General features: G+C 44.4%; 1 protein-coding gene across 6 annotated transcripts; it reads right to left on the bottom strand.

Moving 5' to 3' along the window:
* Nucleotides 1–13,997: 13,997 nt before the first annotated feature.
* ZNF134 (zinc finger protein 134) lies at nt 13,998–21,284 on the bottom strand. 6 transcript variants are annotated; one of them, XM_081807833.1, is made up of 4 exons: nt 20,998–21,284; nt 19,472–19,569; nt 16,446–16,541; nt 13,998–15,790 (listed from the first exon to the last, which is right to left on the bottom strand). In XM_081807833.1, exons 3-4 carry the CDS (start codon nt 16,471–16,473, stop codon nt 14,544–14,546), a joined length of 1,275 nt encoding a protein of 424 aa, XP_081663959.1. In that variant the 5' UTR covers nt 16,474–16,541; nt 19,472–19,569; nt 20,998–21,284; the 3' UTR covers nt 13,998–14,543. The 6 variants fall into 6 exon arrangements, with proteins under 6 accessions (XP_081663959.1, XP_081663960.1, XP_081663964.1 ...); XM_081807834.1 differs by lacking the exon at nt 20,998–21,284 and adding an exon at nt 20,485–20,991; XM_081807838.1 differs by lacking the exon at nt 16,446–16,541.
* Nucleotides 21,285–23,527: the final 2,243 nt, after the last annotated feature.

The following is a 23,527-nucleotide window of genomic DNA, read 5'->3' as shown; positions in this document are numbered from 1 at the left end:
TGTGTTGGGCTCCCTGCTCAGCGGGGGAGCCTGCTTCTCCCTCTCCCTTTGCCTGCTGCTCCCCCTCTGCTTGTGCTCTCTCTCTCTATAATAAATAAATAAAATATTAAAAAAAAAAGTTATCCAAGAGGGTGAGGTGAACAGAAATAACTAAAGGACAGTCTTATTTTAGGTGTCGAAAAAAATGATAAGGTGTCACGGGAAGGGCAGCAGAAGACACTGAAGTTTTTAATTTTTTAAAAAGATTTGTTTAGGGGCACCTGGTGGCTCAGATGGCTAAGCGTCTGCCTTAGGCTCAGGTCATGATCCCAGGGTCCTGGGATCGAGCCCCACATTGAGCTCCTGGCATGGCGGGGAGCTTGCTTCTCCCTCACCCTCTGCCTCTCCCCCTGCTCATGCTCTCTCTCTCTCTCTGTATCTGTGTCTCAAATGAATAAATAAAATCTTTAAAAAGAAAGAAATTTAAAAATAAATACAAAGATTTATTTATTTATTTATTTGACAGAGAGAGAGAATGCACAAGCAGGAAGAGTGGGAGAGACGTCCCAACACTGAAGTTTAAGAAGTAAGAGAATGAAGCAGATTACAACTCCATGCCTCATTACTGCCTATATTGAGTGTCTTTTTTTTTCGCACTTTTTTTTTTTAAGATTTTATTTATTTATTTGACAGAGAGAGACACAACGAGAGAGGGAACACAAGCAGAGGGGGAGTGGGAGAGGGAGAAGCAGGCTTCCCGCTGAGCAGGGAGCCGGATGCAGGGCTCGATCCCAGGACCCTGGGATCATGACCTGAGCCGAAGGCAGACGCTTAACGACTGAGCCACCCAGGCGCCCCTATATTGAGTGTCTTTATTCCATTCCCCAAAAGTATTATTTTTCACTCCTAAGAAACCCACACAATGGCCTTGAAGTGAGCAAGAGAAAGCAGCAAGGAAAAGTTGCTAGAGGGCACAAACCACTCATGTTTTGCTTTAGTACACACGTGGTAAGTAACTACTCTGTGCCAGATACTTTTCTAAGCCATCAAGATATAAAAGGAAACCAGCTAGGCCAAGAATCCCTCATAAAGCTCACATTCTGGTTGAGGATGACAAACAGAAACAGAGATCATTTGGTGATCATTCTAAAAAGTTATGTTGCTGTGGACAATGAATATGGAGTGAGTGGTGAGTGCTATAGGGAGGTGGGCATGTGTGGCCATGGTAACTAGAATAGTAAGGGGAGGGGAGGGGGTCTCCCAAATTAGAGGGTATCTGACAAAGACCTGATGAAGATGAGGGTAAGGGGTTGAGCCAGGTATGTATCTTGTTTTCAGGCAGAATAAAGAGCCGACCTGGCGTGTCCAGGGAAGAGCAAGCAGGGTGATGCATCTAAAGCCATGCCATTAGGAGGAGAGGGTTGGGAGAGGAAGTTAGAGGGGCAACAAGTGCTGAATTGTGCGCACTGCAGAAGAAGCCAGAGCCTGTACAAGGCCTTGACCGGAAGTGGTATGCAGTCGCTCTGTTGAGAATATAATGTGGAAGGGACCATGTGGAAGCACAGAAACCATTTAGAAGATTCTGAGTGTGAGGGGCGCCTGGGTGGCTCAGATAATTAAGCGTCTGCCTTCAGCTCAGGTCATGATCCCAGGGTCCTGGGATTGAGCCCCACATTGGGCTCCTGGCTCAGCGGGGAGCCTGCTTCTCCCTCTTCCTCTGCCTCTCCCCCTGCTCATGCTCTCTCTTTCTCTCTCTGTATCTCTGGGCCTCAAATAAATAAAATCTTAAAAAAAAAAAAGGAATCTGGATTGAACAGATTAAAAAAAAAAAAAAAGAAGATTCTGAGTGTGAGATGATGATGGTTCTGACTTGGAGAGAGAGGGGTTGACAATGAAAAGTGGTTAAACCCTGGTAAATTCTGAAGGTGAAGCCAAGAGGAGGCCTATGGAACAGAGGTGAAGAGTAAGAAAGAGAGGATTCAAGGGTGAGTCTGAGAATTTTTGCCTGGGCAACTTTGAATATGAGTTGCTATCAAAAGGAATAGGGAAGGGTGAAGTTGGGAGTAGGTTTTTAGGGAAGATCAGGAATTTGGTCATGAGCCTGTTCAGTCTCACGTGCCTACCAGACACCTAAGGATGATGTCAAGCAGAATTAGCTCTAAGTCTGAAATTTGGGAGTAGAAACCAGGCGAATACATAAAATTGGAAACTGTTAGTTCACAGATGGTACATCAGTCATAAGCCAGGGCGAGATCCCACAGAAATGAAATAAGAGTTCAGGATATGAACACAGGAAGTGCAGAAAATGCCCCTGAGAACCCATTGCACAAAAGTAAGAGACACGGAAGAAGCAGGAAGCATATTCATCCAAGGAGTCAGTGGAGAGACTATCATTTATGGAGAAGACAGTATTTAAATGCAACTTGTAAAAGAAAAAAACACAGCATTGGTAGCTCAAATCATCCAAGAGATTCAGTCAACTTCAGGGTCAGATTCAGGTGGGTTCTTCTCTCCTGGAAGTTCTATCCCTTGTGCACCTCCTGTGTGAGCTGTCTGGATGCATGCAAGTATTATAGTACCAGGTTTTCACAAGAGATTGAATTTTTAATCCCTTGAGAGCAATCATGTCTATCCTGACATGGGTTTTAAAGAAGGATTTTTCTTTTATGATATATTACAGCTATATTCTAGTAAATATTTACCTGGTATAACTATTTCCATCCTTTAGCTTTATGATTCCCCTGCCTTCATGCTTAATAGTATCTTTCAAAACTCATAGGACAGAATTTTGTTTGATTTGACTATGACTGTATGGAACATAATGATGTGGCTATGTTTTTTGGTTATTTCATAGGATGCTGTCTCTATGCAGGAGCATTGACCTGTGGATTTAAATTAATAATAAATTAGTTACAGTTCTTAACTGCTCCACATATGCATACTATAAAGTATAGATAGATGTAGATCAAGGTGGCCAAAGTCATTGTGAAATTAGAACAGAATATGGAAAATGCTTTTGCTGGTAATATTTGATGCTTCAGTTCTCTATTTAATCCCATACCGATCAGTCGCTATTGATTATAAATGTGTAGTCTGTGCATTTAGTTGTCTGGTTATGCGATGTTGTTGACCATGCACACGTGATGAGAATTATTCAACCAGTTTGTGGGGACAGACATGTGACAGGCTCGATCGCATTGCTGAATGCTATGACTTGCCTGAAATGCATGTAGGCAATTGGATGCTCTTCGAAAACATGGGTGCTTACGCTGTTGCTGTTGCTGCTGCTTCTACTTTCAATGGGTTCCAGAGGCCAATTATCCACTGTGTGATGTTGGGGCCAACATGGCACCTAATGCAGCAAATCCTGAACCACGACTTCTCACCTGAAGTGGAGGAGCAGCATGTCAGCACTCTGCCTGTGTTCTGTGCTTGGAAGAGGGGGATGAAGTGTTCCCTTGCTATCTGTGCTTCAGCTAGCATTAACACGGACGTGCCGCTCCTGTAGCTGTTAACTTCGAGTTTATCTTGAATTATGGGATTTGGGGGGACTGTTTAACTTAATTACTGCTGTTTCTTAATAACTGCTAAATGTCTTCCTAAGTAGGGTTGGCATGGATGCAACAATATGGGAGACTAGGAGATGGGGTCGCTTATCTGTGTTCCTATGGAAACTATCTGAATATTTGTTTTATATGGATTTTTATTCACTTTTCAAACATGCTACTCAAGAGTGCCCCTCAGCTGCTGAGCAAGCATTTGTAGCTTGTACATTGAATGGGGCGAGAGTTTAGTGTTGACCTAAAGTATTTTGAAATAACTTTTTAAAAAATAAAGAATAAGGGGAGCCTGGGTGCCTCAGTCATTACGCGTCTGTCTTCGGCTCAGGTCATGATCCCAGGGTCCTGCGATGGAGCCCCACATCGGGCTCCCTGCTCAGTGGAAAGCCTGCTTCTCCCTCTCCCACTCCCCGCTTGTGTTCCCTCTCTCGCTGTGTCTCTCTCTGGCAAATAAATAAATAAAATCTTTAAAAAAAAAATAAAGAATGATTGTCTTGTCATAAAAAGGCCAAGGGTTACATGGGTAAACCATTCTGTGAGTTCAGTCCAGCTGGTCTGAACTAGCCTGAGCTGTTTTGCTGAAAACAGTGCACAACAGTGACTCATAGTCAAAGCATGCCACATAGTGATGATTGGTATTGCTTTGTACTTATAAATTCGAGGTGAGTATTGGGGCAGTTTCTACAAGTTTATTGATAGTGTTTATTGATACTTAGCACATTGATGATTTTCGCCAGGGGTCTGTGAGTGCCTGAGGCTCTCTGCTGTTGAGGCTGATTATACAGAGGGAATATGCCTACAGGACCAGAAGAGTATAAACTTCATTTTGGGTTCCCTGCTTCCCAGGTGTTCTGTCTACATGTTAGTGGTTCCTGATTTGAGAGTAAAGTCATGCAGAGCTACTTACAGAGGGAAGACAACCTGAGCTACATCTGGCTTCTCTAGCCTTTGCTGTGAGACAGGCCTTGCTTGGAATAGATATTCTTACTTAAATGTTGTTATATTTTATTCTTTTCCCTGCAATAAACTGCCGTTTGGTGTCAGTCGTTTTGAATCATGTGAGGCTTCTTTAGCAATTAAGCCCCATCTGACCACTACTATCCATACAAGTCTAACAAAAGACTTTTATTTTTTTAAATTTTTTTAAAGATTTTATTTATTTATTAGAGAGAGAGCACAAGCAGGGGGAGCAGCAGGCAGAGGGGGGAAACAGGCTCCCCGCTGAGCAGGGAGCCCAACGCGGGACTCGATCCCAGGACCCTGGGATTACGATCCGAGCCAAAGGCAGACGCCCAACCATCTGAGCCACCCAGGCGCCCCTAACAAGAGACTTTTAAATAAAAAGTCAATCTACTTTAATTTTTAAATGCTTAAGGGTTGGATTAATTTCTAACTTTTGTTATTTTTCCATAGTCATAAATTTATGTACCTCTCTGTCCTTTCTTTCTACCTTTTGACTTGTTTAAAATCAATTTAATTCCCACCTGTATAGAAAACCCTTTTCCTACTTTCCTTGGAGGTTACCTTGTATATTTTAACTTTCAGCATTGTTGTGTCAGTATCTAAAATTAGTAATTATTTTAACCCCTTTTCCCAAACGCTTCAAAGCTTTAGAATGCTATTATTTCAAATGCTTTTGTTCTATTCATGTGTATATCCTATTCTTACCCAGCATAACTTTCTCATTTTGATCACTGTATTGATGTTATGATAGTTTCCATTTATTTAGGAAACATATTTATATATATATGTATATGCCCTGTGTATATGTGTGTGTGTGTATCACCTCACGAGTTAAAATGTAATTTCTATTTATGTATCATCATTGTATTCTATTTCCTAAATTTTTATTAAGGATGTTTTGCATCTGTGTTCATATGGGTACTGGTCTGCAGTTTTCTATTAATAGTATTACCTGTGTTTGGTATCAAATTAAACAAAAAAGCTAAAATCATAAAACTAGTTGGGAAGAGTTCCATCCTCTTTTTTAAAAAAATAGTTTTAGTGGGATTGGAATTATTTCTTCCTTAAATGTTTAAAAGAACTCACTAGTGAAGCCATCTTGGCATGAAATTATGGTGGGAAAATTTAAAACTACCAATTCAATGTCTATATATAATAGAGGGCATTTCAGATTACTCATTTCTTCAGTGAACCTGAGTAGTTGAAGTATTTCAAGGGAATTTTTTTGTCAGTTTCTAATTTTCATAGAGTTGTTTAAAATATCATGTATCTTTTTTTTTTTTTTAAGGTTTTATTTATTTATTTGCCAGAGAGAGACACAGCGAGAGAGGGAACACAAACAGGGGGAGTGGGAGAGGGAGAAGCAGGCTTCCCGCTGAGCAGGGAGTCCGATGCGGGGCTCGATCTCAGGACCTTGGGATCAAGACCTGAGCTGAAGGCAGACGCTTAACAACTGAGCCACCTAGGCACCCTATCATGTATCTTTTTTGATGTCTTTAATATATCTAGTGCTAAACTATCTTTCATTTCATATATATATTGGTTATGTGTCTCTTCTTTTTTTCTGAACAATCTACCTACAGATCAACTCTATTGATCTAGTTAAATGACAGCTTTGGAGTTCATTGATTTTCTCTGTTCTTATGATATATTTTATTAATTTCTGCTCTTTAATATTTCTTTCCTTTTGCCTACTTTGTTTTTATTTTTTATTTTTTTATTTTTATTTTTTTTAAAGATTTTATTTATTTATTTATTTTGAGAGAGAGAATGAGAGACAGAGAGCACGAGAGGGGGGAGGGTCAGAGGGAGAAGCAGACTCCCTGCCGAGCAGGGAGCCCGATGCGGGACTCGATCCCGGGACTCCAGGATCACGACCTGAGCCGAAGGCAGTCGCTCAACCAACTGAGCCACCCAGGCGCCCCCTACTTTGCTTTTAATTTGTTTTATATTTACAGTGTCCTAGCTTGAGTGTTGGAAGTATTTATTCATCTCCTATTTATTTCCAAAATAAGTATTTAAATCCATACATTTTCTTCTAATCTCAGCTATAGCAAATCTTGATATATTGGGTTTCATTTCACACAGTTCAAAATATTGTCTACTTTTTCTTGTGATTTCTTTTTTGACTCAAACATTATCAATTTTTTTAAATTTCCAAATATGTGGGCATTTTTTTCCCCATAGTATTCCTTTATGATGTCTAGTTTAATTCCCTTATGGTCAGAATTCCCTAGTATAATTCCCTTATAAAACAGTTTCATGGTTTTAATCATTCAACATTTATTGACATTTATTTTATGGCCTATGGTCAATTTTGATGAAGATCCTTTGTGGACATAAAGATTATGTGGACATAAAGATTCTCTAAATGTCCATTAGACCAAGTTGGTTAATGTGTTAGTTTCCTATGGCTGATGTAACAAATTATCATAAACCGAGTGGCTTAAAACAGCAATGTATTCTATCATAGCTCTAGAGGCTAGAAATCTGAAGCCAAGATGTCAGTAAGGTCATGCTTCTTCTGAAGGCTCTGGGGAGGATTCCTTCCTTGCCTCTTGCCTAGCTTCAGATAGTTTTAAAATCATTTTATTTTATTTTATTTTTTTATCATGATAGTAAGTGTAATTTCTCACTTTCCCACTAGTGTGATTCCTGGATTGTAGGGTAGTTCTCTTTTTAATTTTTTGAGGAACCTCCATACTGTTTCCACAGTGGCTATACCAATTTACATTCCCACCAACAGTGCAAGAGAGTTCCTTTTTCTCCACATCCTTGTCAACACCTGTTGCTTCTTGTGTTTTGTAACCAGTAGTGATAAAAAAAAAATTTAAAAGCAGCAAGAGAAAAGAAGATAGTTACATACAAGGGAAACCCCATAAAGCTATCAGAATATTTTTCAGCAGAGACTGCGGGCCAGAAGAGAGTGGTATGATATATCCAAAGCACTGAAAGGGAAAAACCTACAGCCAAGAATACTCTATCCAGCAAGACTACCATTCAGAATAGAAGGAGAGATAAAGAGTTTCTCAAACAAATAAAAACTAAAGGAGTTCATGACCACTAAACCAGACCTATAAGAAATATTAACGGGGACTCTCTGACTGGAAAGAAAGACCATAAGTGAGAGTATGAAAAGTAAAAAACACAAAAGCAGCAAATATAAATATTTCTGTAAAAATCAGCCCAAGGATCCATAAAATAAAAGTATGTAAAATATGAGACAGTACACCCAAAATGTGAGGGGGAAAGAAGTAAAGAATACGTTTAAACTTAAGCAACCATCAACTTAACATAGACTGCTATATGCAGATGTTATACACAAACCTAATGGTAACTGCAAATCAAAAACCAGTAATAGATGCGCAAAGAATAAAGAGAAAGAATTCCAAGGATATCGCTAAAGAAAGCCAACAAACCAAGAAAGAGAGCAGGAGAAAAAAGGATCGGAGAAAATCTATAGGAACAACGACAAAACAGTAACAAAATGGAAATAAATACATACCTATCAATAATTACTTTGAATGTGGGGCGCCTGGGTGGCTCAGTCGGTTAAGCGGCTGCCTTTGACTCAGGTCATGATCCCAGGACCCTGGGATCGAGCCCCGCATCGGGCTCCCTGCTCGGCGGGGAGCCTGCTTCTCCCTCTCCCTCTGCCTGCCTCTCTGCCTACTTGTTCTCTCTCTCTCTTCAAATAAATAAATAAATAATAATAAAAATAATAATAATTACTTTGAATGTAAATGGACTAAATACTCTAATCAAAAGACATAGGGTGACAGAGTGGATAAAAAAAGACAAGACCCATCTATATGCTGCCTACAAGAGATGGCTTCATAGATGAATTCTACAAAACATTTAAAGGAGTTAATACCCATTCTTCTCAAACTATTCCAAAAAATGCAAGAGGAAGAAAATCTTCCAAATTCATTCTGTGAAGCCAATATCACCCTGATACCAAAACCAGACAGACACCACAAAAAAAAAAAAAAAGAACAGGCCAATATTTCTCATGAATAAAGATGCAAAATCCTCATCAAATTATTAGCAAACCAAATCCAACAATACCTTAAAAAGATCTTACACCACAATCATGTTGGATTTATTCCTGAGATGCAAGGGTGGATCAATATTTGCAAAACAATCAACATGACACATCACATCAATAAGAGAAAAATAATAACCACATGACCATTTCAATAGATGAAGAAAAAACATTTGACAAAATACAACATCCATTCATGATAAAAACCCTCCACAAAGTAGGTCTACAGGGAACAAATCTCAACACAATAAAGGCCTTATATGAAATATCCACAGCCAACATTATACTCAATGGTGAAAACACAGAGCTTTTCCCCTAAGGTCAGGAATAAGACAAGGATGTCGACTCACCACTTTTATTCAACATAGTACTAGAAGTCCTAGCCACAGTAATTAGACAACACAAAGAAATAAAAGGCATCCAAATTGGTAAGGAAAACTATTTGCAAATGACATGATACAATATATAGAAAACCCTAAAGATTCTGCCATGTATCAGTTTTTACATCTATTTCTCTTTTAATCAAGTTCTTGTTTTTTCCCATCCTTCCAAGAACAAATGCAGGATATTTGTTTATTTATTTGAGAGAGAGTACAACCAGGGGGAGGCAAGGAGGGAGAAGCAGACTCCCTGCTGAGCAGGAAGCCCCATCTGGGGCTCAATCCTGGAACTCCAGGATCATGACCTGAGTTGAAGGCAGATGCTTAACCGTCTGAGCCACCCAGGTGCCCCCTGGCTGAGAAGCACCCCTCTTGTTCACATTGTACTGCACACGCTAGGGTTTCCCTCAAACCCCGGTATGATCTCACCCCCAGAGGAGGTCCACAGCTTCCTGGGCCCTTTGGAATACCTCCTCTCACCCCAGACTATACTTCTTATTTCAGTGTTTCCTCTGATTTTTTTTAAAAAGATTTTATTTAGAGGGAGAGAGAAAGAGCACGAGCGGGGGGAGGGGGAGAGGGCAGAGGGCCAAGCAGACTCCCTGCTGAGCAGGGAGCCTGATGTGGGGCTCAATCCCAGGACCATGAGATCATGACCTGGGCTGAAGGCAGACGCTTAACTGACTGAGCCACCCAGGCGCCCCAGAGAGGGAGTGGTTCTGCAGCAGGCTCAGCAGGCAGAGAGAAGCTAAAACCTCGAGGTTCCAGGGATAGGGCACAGGGGCCTGCAGCTTGAGCCTGAGACCAGATGGAAGGAGGTGGGTTATAGGGGCTGGCACAGAGTAGGCAGCAGTGCAGAAGCAGGTGAGAGAAGTAGCCTTGAGGATGCAGGGGGCGGGCAGGAGGAGAGCATGGGGATAGGGGGTACAGAAGCCAGCATAGAGGCCGGGCCATAGAGGGAGTGGGTTGCCAAGGATGCAGAACAGGGCAGCCACAGGGCTGGGTGTCTTGATAGTGCAAGAGGTCCAGGAAGTCAGTGCTGCCGCCAAGGAGCCATTAGGCGAAGAGGGAATTCCTAGGGCCAGTAGGGCACATGGAGAGCCCTGGGCTGCCAGGGACTGCAGAGGTGGGAGGCAGCAGAACCTGGTGCCCGGGGGCCAGAAAGCCCAGAGAGGTACAGCCAGTTAGACCAGAGCTCTCTCTGACTCTGCCTGGGTACCCACCTGACACCCCACCTCTGAGCCAGCAGTTCAGGGTTTAAGGCTCTGGCTTCCTTCCCCTCTGAACCAAAGCCTCTCTGCAGGCCAGTCCTACCCTGGCAGTCCCCAGCTCCCTCATACCTTTGATGCAGTGCACCGGCCAGTGGAGCTCTCCCTTGTGGAGCTCCACCTGTGCCTGAAGTTGGCAGGCTGTTTCTTCCTGGAAGCTCTGGGAAATCAGATTCCTACTTGTGTGCTTTGTTCGCAGAATTCAGCTGCATGTGGTTGTAGGACTGAGGTTTCTAAGCTTCTGGGATGCTTTCTGTAATGAGGTGATCTGCAAAGTCACATAATTTCTTCAAAGGGCTCTGTGTGTGATCAATACTTTGACCTTCTGATCTTGCTGAGCCCCAACTAAAGATGCTGTCAGATGTGTGGTGCTCAGCTTAGTTCCTAGCTTTATCTCAGGACCAGCAATGGGGCATCAAGGGCCTGATACAGCCATGCCTGACTCTTCTCTCTGCCTCTTTCTCCCTACAGCTGGAAAAGGTTCTCTATTTTTAAAGACTCGTGTGAAGGGCGCCTGGGTGGCTCAGTCAGGTAAGCATCTGCCTTCAGCTCAGGTCATGATCCCAGGGTCCTGGGATCGAGCCCCACATTGGGCTCCTTGTTCAGCAGGGAGCCTGCTTCTCCCACTGCCTGCTGCTCCCCCTGCTTGTGCTCTGTCAAATAAATAAATAAAATCTTTAAAAAAAAAAAATTAAAAATTAAAAAAAAAAAAAAGACTCGTGTGATTAGATTGAGCCCACCTAGGTAAGTCTAATGACAAAGTCCATTATATATGCAAAGCCCCATTGGCCATCTACAGGAACATTCACAGTTTCTGGGGATTAGAGCATGGACATCTTTGGGAGCAGTGATTCCATCTACTACAGTTTGCTGTCTAGTCCTCAGATTCCTATCTGACCTGCTTATAAAATATATGCTACCCATCCCAAGATCATAAAATGTCTCCTTCCATTACAGTATCAACTCAACACCCAAATCTCACCAGCTCAAAAATCCCAAATCTCATCATCTAAATTGTCTAAATCAGACATGGATATGGCTGAGGCTCTGGATATACTCCACCCTGGCACACAATGCTCTCCATCTGTGGATCTGTAAAAATAGAAAACAAGGTATTGCCTCCCAAAATAAAATGGTGGAAGAGACCTAGGATAATAGTTATATACATTGTTTCAAATGGAGAAAATGAAAAAATAAATAGCCACAAGTTCCAAGAAATTTTGAAATCAAGTTTAGCAAACTACATTAGGTATCAAGGCCCGGGAATACCTTCTATGGTTCAGGGCTCTGGCCACTGGGCTCTCAGCTCCCCACCCTGTGTTCTACTCTGTCCTCCACCTCCTTTTCTCTGACAGGTAACAAAGGTTTGCAGCTTAGTAATTTTCTCAGGTGGTTTCATGTGTGCAGAATATTGTAGGTCCTAATTCATATTCTGTCCCTTTAAGATTCAAGGTGTTTCTACTAGAAAGGAATTTTCAAGAACTTTGTGGTTCTTCTGTATATACCACAGAGATTCGTTCCATCAGACAAGAGGTTGGTTCACACATTTTTTTCCCTGGATAATCCCATACCATTTTTTTGGCTTTTGCTGAGATGGCCAAGGGATGCCTTTAAACTTCCTAGATGGTCTCTGGTTATACTGAGACCTGCTTAGTCACAATCTCCAAAGAAATTTTATGTGACTAAATCTGGTCTTTTGATCTTGCTGAGATATTACAAAAGGTTGTACAGCTACACCCTTGGCCATTTCTCCAGAACATGCTTTCTTGACCATGAACCACTTCATTTCAATGTCTTTTGCAATTAAGATGGAATAAGAATTTCCCAAATCATAAAGTCTTGGGGTCTTTTCTGTTTAATAGTTCTTCCCTACGTTTATCTCTTCCCTATCACATTTTACCATAAACATTAAGAAACAAGGCCACACTTAAAATACTTTGTTTAGAAATTTCCTCAGCTAAATGTCCATATATGGACTTGTACATTAATATTTGCAGCAGCTTTGTTTTTAATATCTAGAATTTGGGGAAAAACATGTCAATTAAGATACAGGGGCAGCTCTTTCTGCCCACGGGGACGTGCTTTAATAAAACCACCATTTTGTACACACACACAAAAAAGAAGATAAAGGAATAAATTGCAGTATATCCATAAACTATTACTCACCAATGAAGAGAATGAACTATTTATACAAACGATTCTCAAAATAATGTTGCATGAAAGACAGTGAACGATTAATAAACTTCTAAGGTTCCACTTAAATAAGATTCTAGAAAAGGCAAATTTATCTATATAGAAAGTAAATCAATGGTTGCCTACGGGAAGGGATAGGAGGTATTAAGAAGGGCATTGAGATAAGCGAAATAAGTCAACCAGAGAAAGACAATTATCATACGATCTCACTGATATGAGGATCACAGGGGAAGGGAGGGAAAAATCAAACAAGACTAAACCAGAGAGGGAGACAAACCATAAGAGACTCTTAATCTCAGGAAATAAACTGAGGGCTGCTGGAGTGGAGGGGGGTGGGAGGGATGGGGTGGCTGGGTGATGGACAATGGGGAGGGTATGTGCTATTGTGAGCACTGTGAATTGTGTAAGACTGATAACTCACAGACCTGTACCCCTGAAACAAATAATACATTATGTTAATAAAAAAATATATATATAGTTTAGATATTAAAAAATATATATATATATTTTTTTTTTTAAAAGAAGGGCACTGAGAGGGATTAGGAAGGGCCATGAGGTTACTTTGGGGGTGGATATGTCCAATACAACGGTGGGGGATTTCTTATGTTTATACATATATTAAGGATTACAAATTGCACTCTTTACGTATGTGCAACATATGGCATATTGACTACACCTCAATGAAACTATAAAAAATGATCCCACTGCAACATCTGGATCTTCCACTTCTACTGGAAAACCAGATTGAGCATCAATCTAGTGACTCTACCATCTTTCTCCAAATGCCTTGTAAGAGAACCTCTTCCCCAGCAGCAACAAAAACTGGCAAGCAGTGAAGGCCGTTTCCAAGCTGAGTCACCGGAAGCTCTGGCTGGTCACAAAATCTATATCCTTGCACCAGCGTCTACCCCAGAGTTCTTGCCCATGCAGCAAAGACACTAGGTATAGAGCCTAGAGAGGTACAGAAATCAATAAACCTTACATTCTTTGCTCTGACACTGACCTTGGTCATAGAGTGATACAGCCCTGGAGATGCTAAGAATTCCCATGCATCCCCATCTCACAGAGCCACAGTGACAGGAATGTTTACGGATGTCTTTTTAAAATGGGCACATCCACTCTCACTTGCTGCAGTCTCCCCAAACCCAATTATTCACACCCAGTGTTTCTGTATCCATTTTGTTTCCTTCCTGGGATGGTAAGTCTTGCGGCCAGACTTGGGTACCAGATCAGATTCTGGCCTTCAGGGCATACGGCACTTGGCAAGTCCTCAGAAACAGCTTCCCCTCAACAGTGCTGCGAAATATGGTACATATGCTGGAAATAAGACACACAATCCATGCTGCTCCCAAACATAATGAAGGTTGTCACCCCCAGGGTGATGTCTGGGCCTTCAAATAACTCTGAAATCCAGACAAAATCAGGCCCATAAACCCCTAAACTGGACTGAAAATGGTTCTCTGCCAACCTGCTCTTCCATCTGAGGCACATGAAATTAGAGGCCCCCCCCCCCACCACACACACACAGTTTATCTCTTCAGTTTGGCAGGGCCTAAGTGTTTTCAAACCATTCCAAACAGTAAAAATAATATCCAAGATTAACGATGGCTTAAATAATAAGGTCTTTATTATCACAGAAACCAGAGCAACGTAAGACAAGTAGTTCTCCAGGTTAGGTGACTTGGAGGCTGGAAAATCTGTCACAAGTACCACATGAGACCAAAAATGTCCATGAAGAAAGTAAACCTTTTCTGTAAGCCAGAACACAGCTCAGATCCTCTTGGCTAAAGATGTACAGTAAAGTCCACACCTTTCATCAGTGGGGAGGAAATGAGAAATCCCATTTAATTCAGGACTCTTGTAATTCCCTCCAGGGACTGGAGATTACAAAGTTCTACCTTCCCTGAGGATGTTATGGTAACTAAGCTGGTAGAGCTGAGATGGTTTCAGCCACAGGCATTGCACGACAAATCTGGCAAGGCCCTATTTGACAGTGCAACACAACCCACGAAAGCTTCCCTGTACCTGGCATTCATAAGGTATCACCCTGGTGATAATGCTGATATATGAAGTTCAACATCTGATTGATGTCTTCCTCTCAAAGGGTAAACACGGAGCTCCTCTCCCTATGAGCCCCGTTGTGTTGAAAGCACTCCTAAAGCCTTCCTGCAGTGTGAACTTTCTGGTGCCGAATGAGGTGGGAGCTTAAACTATAGGCTTTCCCACATTCACTGCACTCATATGGCCTTTCTCCAGTGTGAACTTTTTGGTGCCTAACAAGGTGGGATGTTCTGATGAAATCTTTCCCACATTTGCTGCACACAAATGGCCTTTCCCCCGTGTGAACTCTCTGGTGTGCAATAAAGTCAGAGCTTCGACTAAAGAATTTCCCACATTCGACGCACTCAAAAGGCCTTGCCTCAGTGTGAATTCTCTGGTGTTTAATGAGGGTGTATTTGTGGCCAAAGGATTTCCCACAATCACTGCAAACATACGGATTTTCCCCAGTATGGATACTCTCATGTTGAACAAGTGTGGATTTGTGCCTGAAGACTTTCCCACAATTGTTGCACTTATAAGGCCTCGCTCCATTGTGAACTCTCTGGTGTACAATTAGGTTGGAGTGATGGCTAAAGTATTTTCCACATTCACTACACTTGTAAGGCATTTCTCCAGTGTGAATTCTTTTGTGCTGAGTAAGGTTGTCTTTGCGGCTAAACGCTTTCCCACATTCTTTGCACTCGTAAGGCCTTTCTCCGGTATGGATTCTCTGGTGCTGGATAAGGGTGGCTTTGCGGCTGAAGGCTTTCCCACATTCACTGCACTCATAAGGCCTTTCTCCTGTATGGATTCTCTGGTGCTGGACGAGTGTGTCTTTGCGGTTGAAGGCCTTCCCACATTCGCTGCACCTGTAATGCATATGTCCACTGTGAGAGGCCTCCCCACTCTCGGTACTCCTTGTCCTCTTCTTGCTATGGGTGGCCTTTTGCTGGTGACTGCCCAAACTGGCCTGGAAGTTCTGCTCCTCCTCACATGGAAAAGGCTTTTCTGACAGGTGAGGTTCTTCATAAACTCTACAGTTCTTCACAAATGAGGTCTTGCCTTTGTCTCTTCTTAAGGGTTTCTCTACACTGTACTGCTTTTGGTGCTGAAGAAAGTTTGCACTGAACCAGAATTGTCTCCCACATGCCCCACATGTGTAAGGTTTCAGTCCTTGGCGTGTTTCCTGGTGTTCATCCAGGTGCAAGATATCTTTCAAGATGGGGCCACATATGTCACAAGGGTGAGCCATCTGGGTTGATGAACGTGCCTTGGAAATACTATCATGTGACACTTCTACAGAAATGCTCTGCTCAGAAGGTGCCTCTTCATCCTCTTCACTTCTGCCTGCACACCAACAACCTGAAGGCAGAAAAATGCTGTTGAAGTGCATGATGACTTTGGTGGGAAGGGGCAACCCCATCACAAATGTGTCTAGTATACCCAGGATTTAGTCCATGCGGGTGTTGGCAGGACAGCAGCCTTGGCATCAGGTTAAAGAAAAAACTGCTGTGCAATACTGGGCCTCAAAGAGTGACAGAATGAGGAAGTCTGCACAAGGGACAAAGACACAAGGATGGGGTGTAGCTCAGAGAGAACCAGCAGGCAGGATGTCCAATTTACTCCTGTGCAAATGATTTTTAGAAGGGCCTTGGCTACTGGTGAGCACTTTACGGAAATGTATGTCTAGGCCCAGGAAAATGTGATCTAAAATGAGCAAGTGGTATTCAAGAATCATTTCAGGATATACATACGTCTCACGACACATTAGCATTGTCCAACATAGGAGAGCACTGCAGAAGGAGCAGTAGAGAGCACTGGTAAGTGGGCGTGGACAGCCCTGGGTTGGAGGTCAGAACAGAAACAACAAGTGTGTAAAGTGTCCAGAATGAGGAGAAAAAGACAGAAAGAGGTACGGTCTATAACCTAGGCACCAAACAGGAGTGGGGCCAGGACAGGCTTCTGGCACTATTTGAACCCAGCCCTGAAGTCACACCCTCCCCAAGCTCCCACTCACCAGGGCCTGTCCACGTCCCTCCTGCCATGGCTAGAGTCCCTCTAAGTCAGGCACTCAGAGTTCTTTCCCCTGCTAAGTTCAGCAACCACAAAGGATCTGGAAGAAAACAAGTCATAGAGGAAAGACAGGGAAAGTAGGAAAGCAGTGGCCCAGAGCAGCCCACCCACAGGAGATTAAGACAACTAAATATTACAAAATGAACATAAGAAATGTCTTGCAGGATCAGCACACTGGGCCTACAGCAGTGACCATGACGGCAATTCATAAGACAGGTAGGTCCAAGGAAATTATAGCAAAGGGGCAGAGTCTAGAGTACAGAGGTATCACGAATGTGGGTAGAGCCATACAGCCAGGGAAAGGGCAAGCAGGGTAGTCCACTGGGCTGACCACTAGACTCCTGACCCTCAAACCCTTTCTGGTAACGGCTTAGGGCAGCAGGGGCTGGGAGCACAGGTAGTACAGAGGCAATACACAGCTAAGTCCCAGTACCCAGAAAACCTATCTTAGTGAGGGAAAATAGCAGTGCCCGTGGCAGCTAGGAGAAGAAATGGCAACCTATGAAGGAAGAAAGAGTAGAACACAGCCCAGAAAACTGGGGTATTTGGGGCCTTATCCAGGAAGACCGTAAGCACATAAGCACAAAGCACAGAAAACACCGCGTGTGACACAAGTCTCTGGGCCTTATCAAGCAGCCCCCATTCCTCCCAAGAGAAATACACAAACACATCCTTGAAAGTCCCATGACCCTGCACAAAGTCAACAACTGAGCACAGGGGCAGCAGCTCTCCCCAGAACTCCTGGTCTACCCACCACACATTCACTTTCCTCCCCAGCTCCCCAACTCCGACCAGATACCAGGCCCTTGTGACTGGTGCCTACTCACTCTCCCCATTTCCTAATAATCTTTTTGTCCAGCCCAAAACAACAGGCGGGGGACAGATAGACACTTCTTTTTTTTTTTTTAAGATTTTATTTATTTATTTGCCAGAGAGAGACACAGCGAGAGAGGGAACACAAGCAGGGGGAGTGGGAGAGGGAGAAGCAGGCTTCCATGGAGCAGGGAGCCCGATGCGGGGCTCGGTCCCAGGACCCTGGGATCATGACCTGAGCCAAAGGCAGACGCCTAATGACTGAGCCACCCAGGCGCCCCCAGAGAGGCACTTCTGCCAGCTAGTTCCCCTGGGGTCTAGAGTTTATGCCTCTCATATACAAATTTGAGTTCAGAATTCTCCCTAGAGCCCCCAGGCTATGAATTCAGATTCCATCTCCAGTACACATCACTCTTGAGACAATAGCTCCCTCATGTCTATGGATACCCACAACACAGGTATCTCCCACATGCAAATCTGCACATAGCATCCAGAGAATTCTTGGTTAATGCATCCAAGATCACATCTGGCTCCAGTCAATGGTCCCCACTGCCATTTAACTCTGAACCCAGCTTTTAAATCCTCCCTTCCTGGCCCTATTCCTTGATTCAACTTCAGCAATCCAGAACAACATAAAGATACCAGATAAACCCAGCCTCTTCCCACTTTGCTGTCATATACTAAGGATGCTATATTCTCAACAATAGAAGCCTTAACACTTAATATTAAATTCTCATTCAAAGCCCACACCCACTGTCCCACCTCAAGCATAGTTACTCTGCCAGCTGACCCAATCTGCCCCTGAGCTCTTCTACCAGCTTGACCGCAACTCCCCACATCCCACTAAAGGTCACCATGAACACCTGGGAAGCACACAGAGAAGGGAAAGCACCTGCTTTGGCCTCACTTTCATCTCATCTCTAATACTGCTCTACCCCAGCATCCATGTCGTGTCCACGCTCTCTGGAAGACTTCCCCACCTGCCAGATCCTACTCTCTCCCTCCAAAATGGACACTAACCTCCCTTTTCCTGTCTCTTAGATGACTCCTATCCCACTCTGCCAGGTCTACCCCCTCCCAGGCCCTTAATGGCACTGCCACTCTGACATAAAGGTTCTCTCTATAAATCTGGTAAGCAGCTCTACTCTAATCCATACACTGACTGCCACCTTGTGGACTTGAATCCCTCCTCTGAAATCCAAACCTGTATGCCCAGCTGTCTACCTGTACCTCCACTCAGATTCAACATGGTCAAAGCCTAATTCTTGATATTACTTCTGAAAGTTACTCCCACCACCAACTTCACCATCTCAATGGAGGATTTTTCCATCCTTATACCTTCTCAGGCCAAAAACTTTGAGAGCTGTGGAGTCATCCCTGACTCTTCCCATTCTTTCCCTCACCAACCACATCAGAAAATCTGGTTAACTCTACTTAAAGAAAAACAAAACAAAACCAAAAAAGGACCAGAATCCAAGCATTTGTCCCTCGCTTCCAGAGTGACCAGTCTAGTCCAGCCATCATCAACAGTGCTCCTTCCTCACCCCAGTCTTTTTTTCACTGTGCTGCCAGAGAAAGCCTGTTAAGACCACAGTCAGATCACTCCCTCCTGTTCCAAACCTTCCATGGCTCCCACCATTCTCAAAACAGAAGCCCAGTTCCACAAGCTGCCATTCCAGAGTTGAATCCTGTCCCCTGCTCTCTGATCACACGAGACGTAATGGAGACCTGAGGTTCCCTTAACACTCCTAGTTCAGCCTCAAGTGATGTTTTTGCACATGCTGGTTCTTGTGCCTAGGGCACTGTTTCACACTTCATCCCACAGCACTCAATTCAAGGCAAAAGACCACTGGTAACACCGGCATCCCCAAACTCAATGGCAAGTAGAAGGGTAGGTAAAGTGAGTGCAGAGATCCTCAGTGCTTCTACCATCAAAGCAACCTGGCAGAAAGGAGTTGAGAGTGGCGTTACCAGAGTGGGGTATCATGGACTGAACTATTCCCCTAACTCCTGCCCTGCCTTTTGGTGAGAATGATTTCTGAATGTCTAATCTCAGATACTAAGACCTTAGTGTTGTCTCCTATCAGATGGGTGTCCATGAACAAAGATGTGTTGCAGTGTCCTCATCTGTAAAGCAGGGATAATAGTGGTACCCACCTCACAGGACTACTGTTTGTATCAGACACGTTAGTAAATGCCAAGGATCCTTGAATTAACTTTTACTGCCCACAAGCTTCACATTTTCCCAAATGGTTCTGGAGCAAAGGAAGGGACAGGTTTTTGATATTTGGGATTTGTTTTCAAGCTTTTAAAGAAAATGTGATATTTAAGATTTTCATCATAATCAAACACAGGCAACCACTTCAATCAATTACTAAGCATTAATATAAACTTATCATATCTATACATTTTAAATTTTTAACTGCTTCTGTATACCTGCCAAGTGTCCATTAGTCCTCTCACCAAACCAGCCTACCCAGTACATACTCCTCTGAAGGTGAGCCTGCCGGTGGCCCTTCTTTAGAGATGTTCATAATCTCTCCTCACCTAAGAGTTGGAGAACTGATGTACCAGGTCCCTGGACTGGGCTGAGGCTAACTTTTCCTCTGTTCCACAGGCAGTGCCTTTGCTGAGTCCAAAGTGGCAAATCTAGAGCGCCTCACACCTGCCTCTGCATCTCAGGCCAGGTTCTTTATACCCTACAGCCCTCTCCTGCTGAGACCAGCCAGAACTCCTTCCCATGCTTCTTTCTGGAGGGAATGAAGGATGTCCACCCCTTCCTTCCTGCCTTCCAATCTCTCACCTCAAGGACTACATAAGATAAACACATCCTTAATATTCTGCCTCCGAATCTGATCTCCAGGCTTTGACCTGAGGCCTCATCCCTCAGTGGTCTCCAACACAGCCCCCCGCCACCCCCACCCCACCGCCGGCCAAACTCCAGACCTGCATGGCCAGATGCCCATGGGACACCTCCTCTGTGAAACACCTTAGCTTTACAATGTCCAAAATGCAACTCCTGATTCCTTCAAAGGAGCTCCCTGCTTCAACGGACCCATTCCCACTGAAGTTCAGCAGGGGGAAAAGGAAACAAAAGTGTTTAGGCCCTTCACTCCCTACTTTCACGTACAGCCATTATCTGACACAGCAAGAAATCCTGCTGGTTTTACCTTTAAAATCCCACTTCTCCACCTCCAAGCTCCCCGCCACGGCTCTGGTCCAGCCACAACACTCCTGGAGTCTGCTGCCTCCTCACCGGTCTCCTTGCCTCCATGCTCATCACTCCAGCCTACCGTAATCTACCCGCCCGAGCCAGATCACACCATGTTCCTCCACGGCTCCCAGCGTCCTCGCCACGAGGGCACTCGGCTCACCCAGCCTTTCCACGCAGGGCCACGACTCGCCCTTTAGGCTCCCTGCAAATACGAGGACCCGGGTTTCCTGAATCCTGCCGGCTCAGTCGCGCCTCCAAGCCCTCGTTCGTGATCATCGATCGGCCAGGAACACTTCGACGGCTCATCACACCGGCTGTTAGAAATGGGGGCTCCCCCCATAAGCGCCCCCACGGCCCAGAACACCGGAGCCTGGGCTGCAAAGACTTCAACAGGCGCCCCTCATTCAGGGCTTCGTGATTCAGAGTGAAAGACCGAAAGGCGTCAAGGTCCGGCGAATAAAGTACCCACCTACGCGGGATCCATCACCGGGGCCGCCGCCATCACAATCTGGACCACACGGAGCCGCGAGGAGTCCCAGGTCGGGACCCACGCACCGCCATCGCTTGGCCCTGGTCGCGGAGCCTTCGCGGGCGCTGCCACCGCCGAGCCTTTCCGCAATTGGCACAGGGTCTCTTCCCGTCCCTTCCCGCTTCCGTCACTCTGAACCGAACCCGCGTTCCCAACGATCGGCTCCGAGGGCTCCACCAGGAGCGGACAAAATGTCCGCTGCGAGGAAGACGCCGGAAGTCCCGCCCAGACGGCTTGGGCGCTTTTAATAGTGCCGCCACCGCGCGGCGCAGAGATTTCTGGGTAATGTAGTTTCCCTGAGCAACCGGCCCCAGTGACCGCGGACTCGCTTCCCGCAGGGCTTAGGCAGCGCGGTCCCGCGAGGGGCGCTGGGAAATGGTGCCTCAAGGCTCAGATGACGGGGCGGGGCTTCGGCGCCCAGGTCCCGTGCTGTGCAGTCGGCTGCGGGTTGAGTCCAAAAAATGCTGGGAGCATTCTTGTAGCTATTCCCAAAGCCACAAAACCACATGGACACATCGTGTGAAATGTCATTTTGAGTCCACTCACAGTCCACTCGTATTTCCTTGCTGGTTTATAAATCCACGTAGATGGAAGCTTTAAGTCAGTTTTGGGCGCTTTGGCTGGGTCAGGGGCCCGGGATCAGGGGTCAGGTCAGCGGACAGGGCCCGGGGAGGACCCCCGGGAGGGTTACTGGGCCGACGAAGGCACTTTCCTGCCGGTGGGGGCGCTGGTGGCGGCCAATCCAGGGTGTAGCACCGTGTAATTCAAAAGATGCTTCTTAGCCCAAAGCTGAGATATATTGATTTCCCTCTAGGAATATGCCGCCTATCTGAAAAGGGCCATTATAAATGCTTTTTAATGTGCCAGGACTGGTGGCAATAAATATGCAAAGGTGATCATCTGAACCCAGAAATAAAGATTTATAGCTTCATGATCTCATTTCTTTGCTAGGAAGTGATTTTCACTTCACTTGCAATTACAGGGACAGTGTCTGAATTGGGAGTTGAGATTATTTTTGGTAAACGATGAAGAAGAGGAGAGGGAGGGTGAAGGCAGGGGAAGAGGAGGAGGGAAGAAAGGAAGGAGGGAAGGAAAGCAAAGAAGGAAAGGAAGGAAGGAAAGGAAGAAAGAAAACATTTATGAATTGTTTAAATTACTGAAGGTTATTAATATAATTCTGTGGTTATGCACAGATATACTCAAAAATGGCTCTGGGGGACATACCTGTGACAAGTGAAAATGGTTAAGTTGTCTGAGAAGTGAGAGAATGAGGTTAAGCATACATGGGGGCTGAAACATTGAATACAAGAGGGTTTAGTCTCCAAAATGTAATTTCTTTCCATTCTTGAAAATGCTGAATATCTACTTTGACGGAGAATTAAAACATTTAGAAGTGTTGCCAGAGGGCAACCCTCTCGGGTCCCCTCCCTCTTTGGGAGCTTTGTACTATCACTCAATAAACCTTGCTTTGCTGCCCACCAAAAACAAATGAACAAAAAAGTGTCGCCAGATGATGAAGATGAACAAGGATACTGTAATACCATGCTTATTCGCGGCTCTAACAAACATTCAATGAACACCTGTGCATTTCAGGCACTATCTTAAGTGCATGGAATATATTTGAAAACAAGAGACAAAGACCCCAGCCATCAAGGAGCTTACACTCTACAGTATTCAAGAAAGACAGAGGAAGAAATATGAAATATATACTGAATTATGTACAATGTTAGAATGTGATAGGCACAATAGAAAAGAGAGATGAGGGCGCCAAGAAATGGGGTATGAGATGTAGTATTATACAGCCAGGGGAGGCTGATTTGAACCCATGTCTTAGTTTATAAAGGTGACTTAGTGACAACATGGATAGGTCAATGCCATTGAGAGAAAAGCTTAATGTTACTTACCATTTCCCTAGAAATGAGAGGCATAGCATACCATAAAAGCCCAAAGAGGGAACACCAGGTTTTAGTTAGGACACAAAAGCAAGAGCCAAGGGAGGGCCTAGCCCTGAGACTTTATTGTGTTTCTACAGGCAAGGCAAGTCAAGGAGAACTGGCTATAGTTTGAATAATTCCAGTGGGCTTTGGGTTATAGGGGTCGTCCCCAGTTGCCTAGTACCTGGCCCTGGGATGATTTAGGGCAGGCAATTTTCTTCAGGAAACACTTAAATGATTCAACATTCTTAGGTAATGGAGCTCCCCATTTAAGGTAAGCCACTGAGTGCTTATATAAAACCTTGAGCCCATGAAAAATATTAACACAAGTTAAACTCCCTAAAGAAAACATGCAGAGCGGCGCCTGGGTGGCTCAATTGTTAAGCGTCTGCCTTCGGCTCAGGTCATGATCCCAGGATCCTGGGATCGAACCCCGCATCGGGCTCCCTGCTCAGCGGGAAGCCTGCTTCTCCCTCTCCCACTCCCCCTGCTTGTGTTCCCTCTCTCGCTGTGTCTCTCTCTGTCAAATAAATAAA

Source organism: Leptonychotes weddellii, chromosome 16 (assembly GCF_054177405.1).
Source record: "Leptonychotes weddellii isolate Sample4059 chromosome 16, ASM5417740v2, whole genome shotgun sequence".
Taxonomy (NCBI): domain Eukaryota; kingdom Metazoa; phylum Chordata; class Mammalia; order Carnivora; family Phocidae; genus Leptonychotes; species Leptonychotes weddellii.
This window is presented reverse-complemented; position numbering and strand designations above follow the sequence as displayed.

Coding starts and splice junctions, on each gene's coding strand:
- ZNF134 (XM_081807833.1), bottom strand. CDS start 16,473: ATGGCAGGAGGGACGTGGACAGGCCCTG. Junction 15,791..16,445: donor AGGGACGTGGACAGGCCCTG/GTGAGTGGGAGC, acceptor TTCTGCCTTCAG/GTTGTTGGTGTGCAGGCAGA.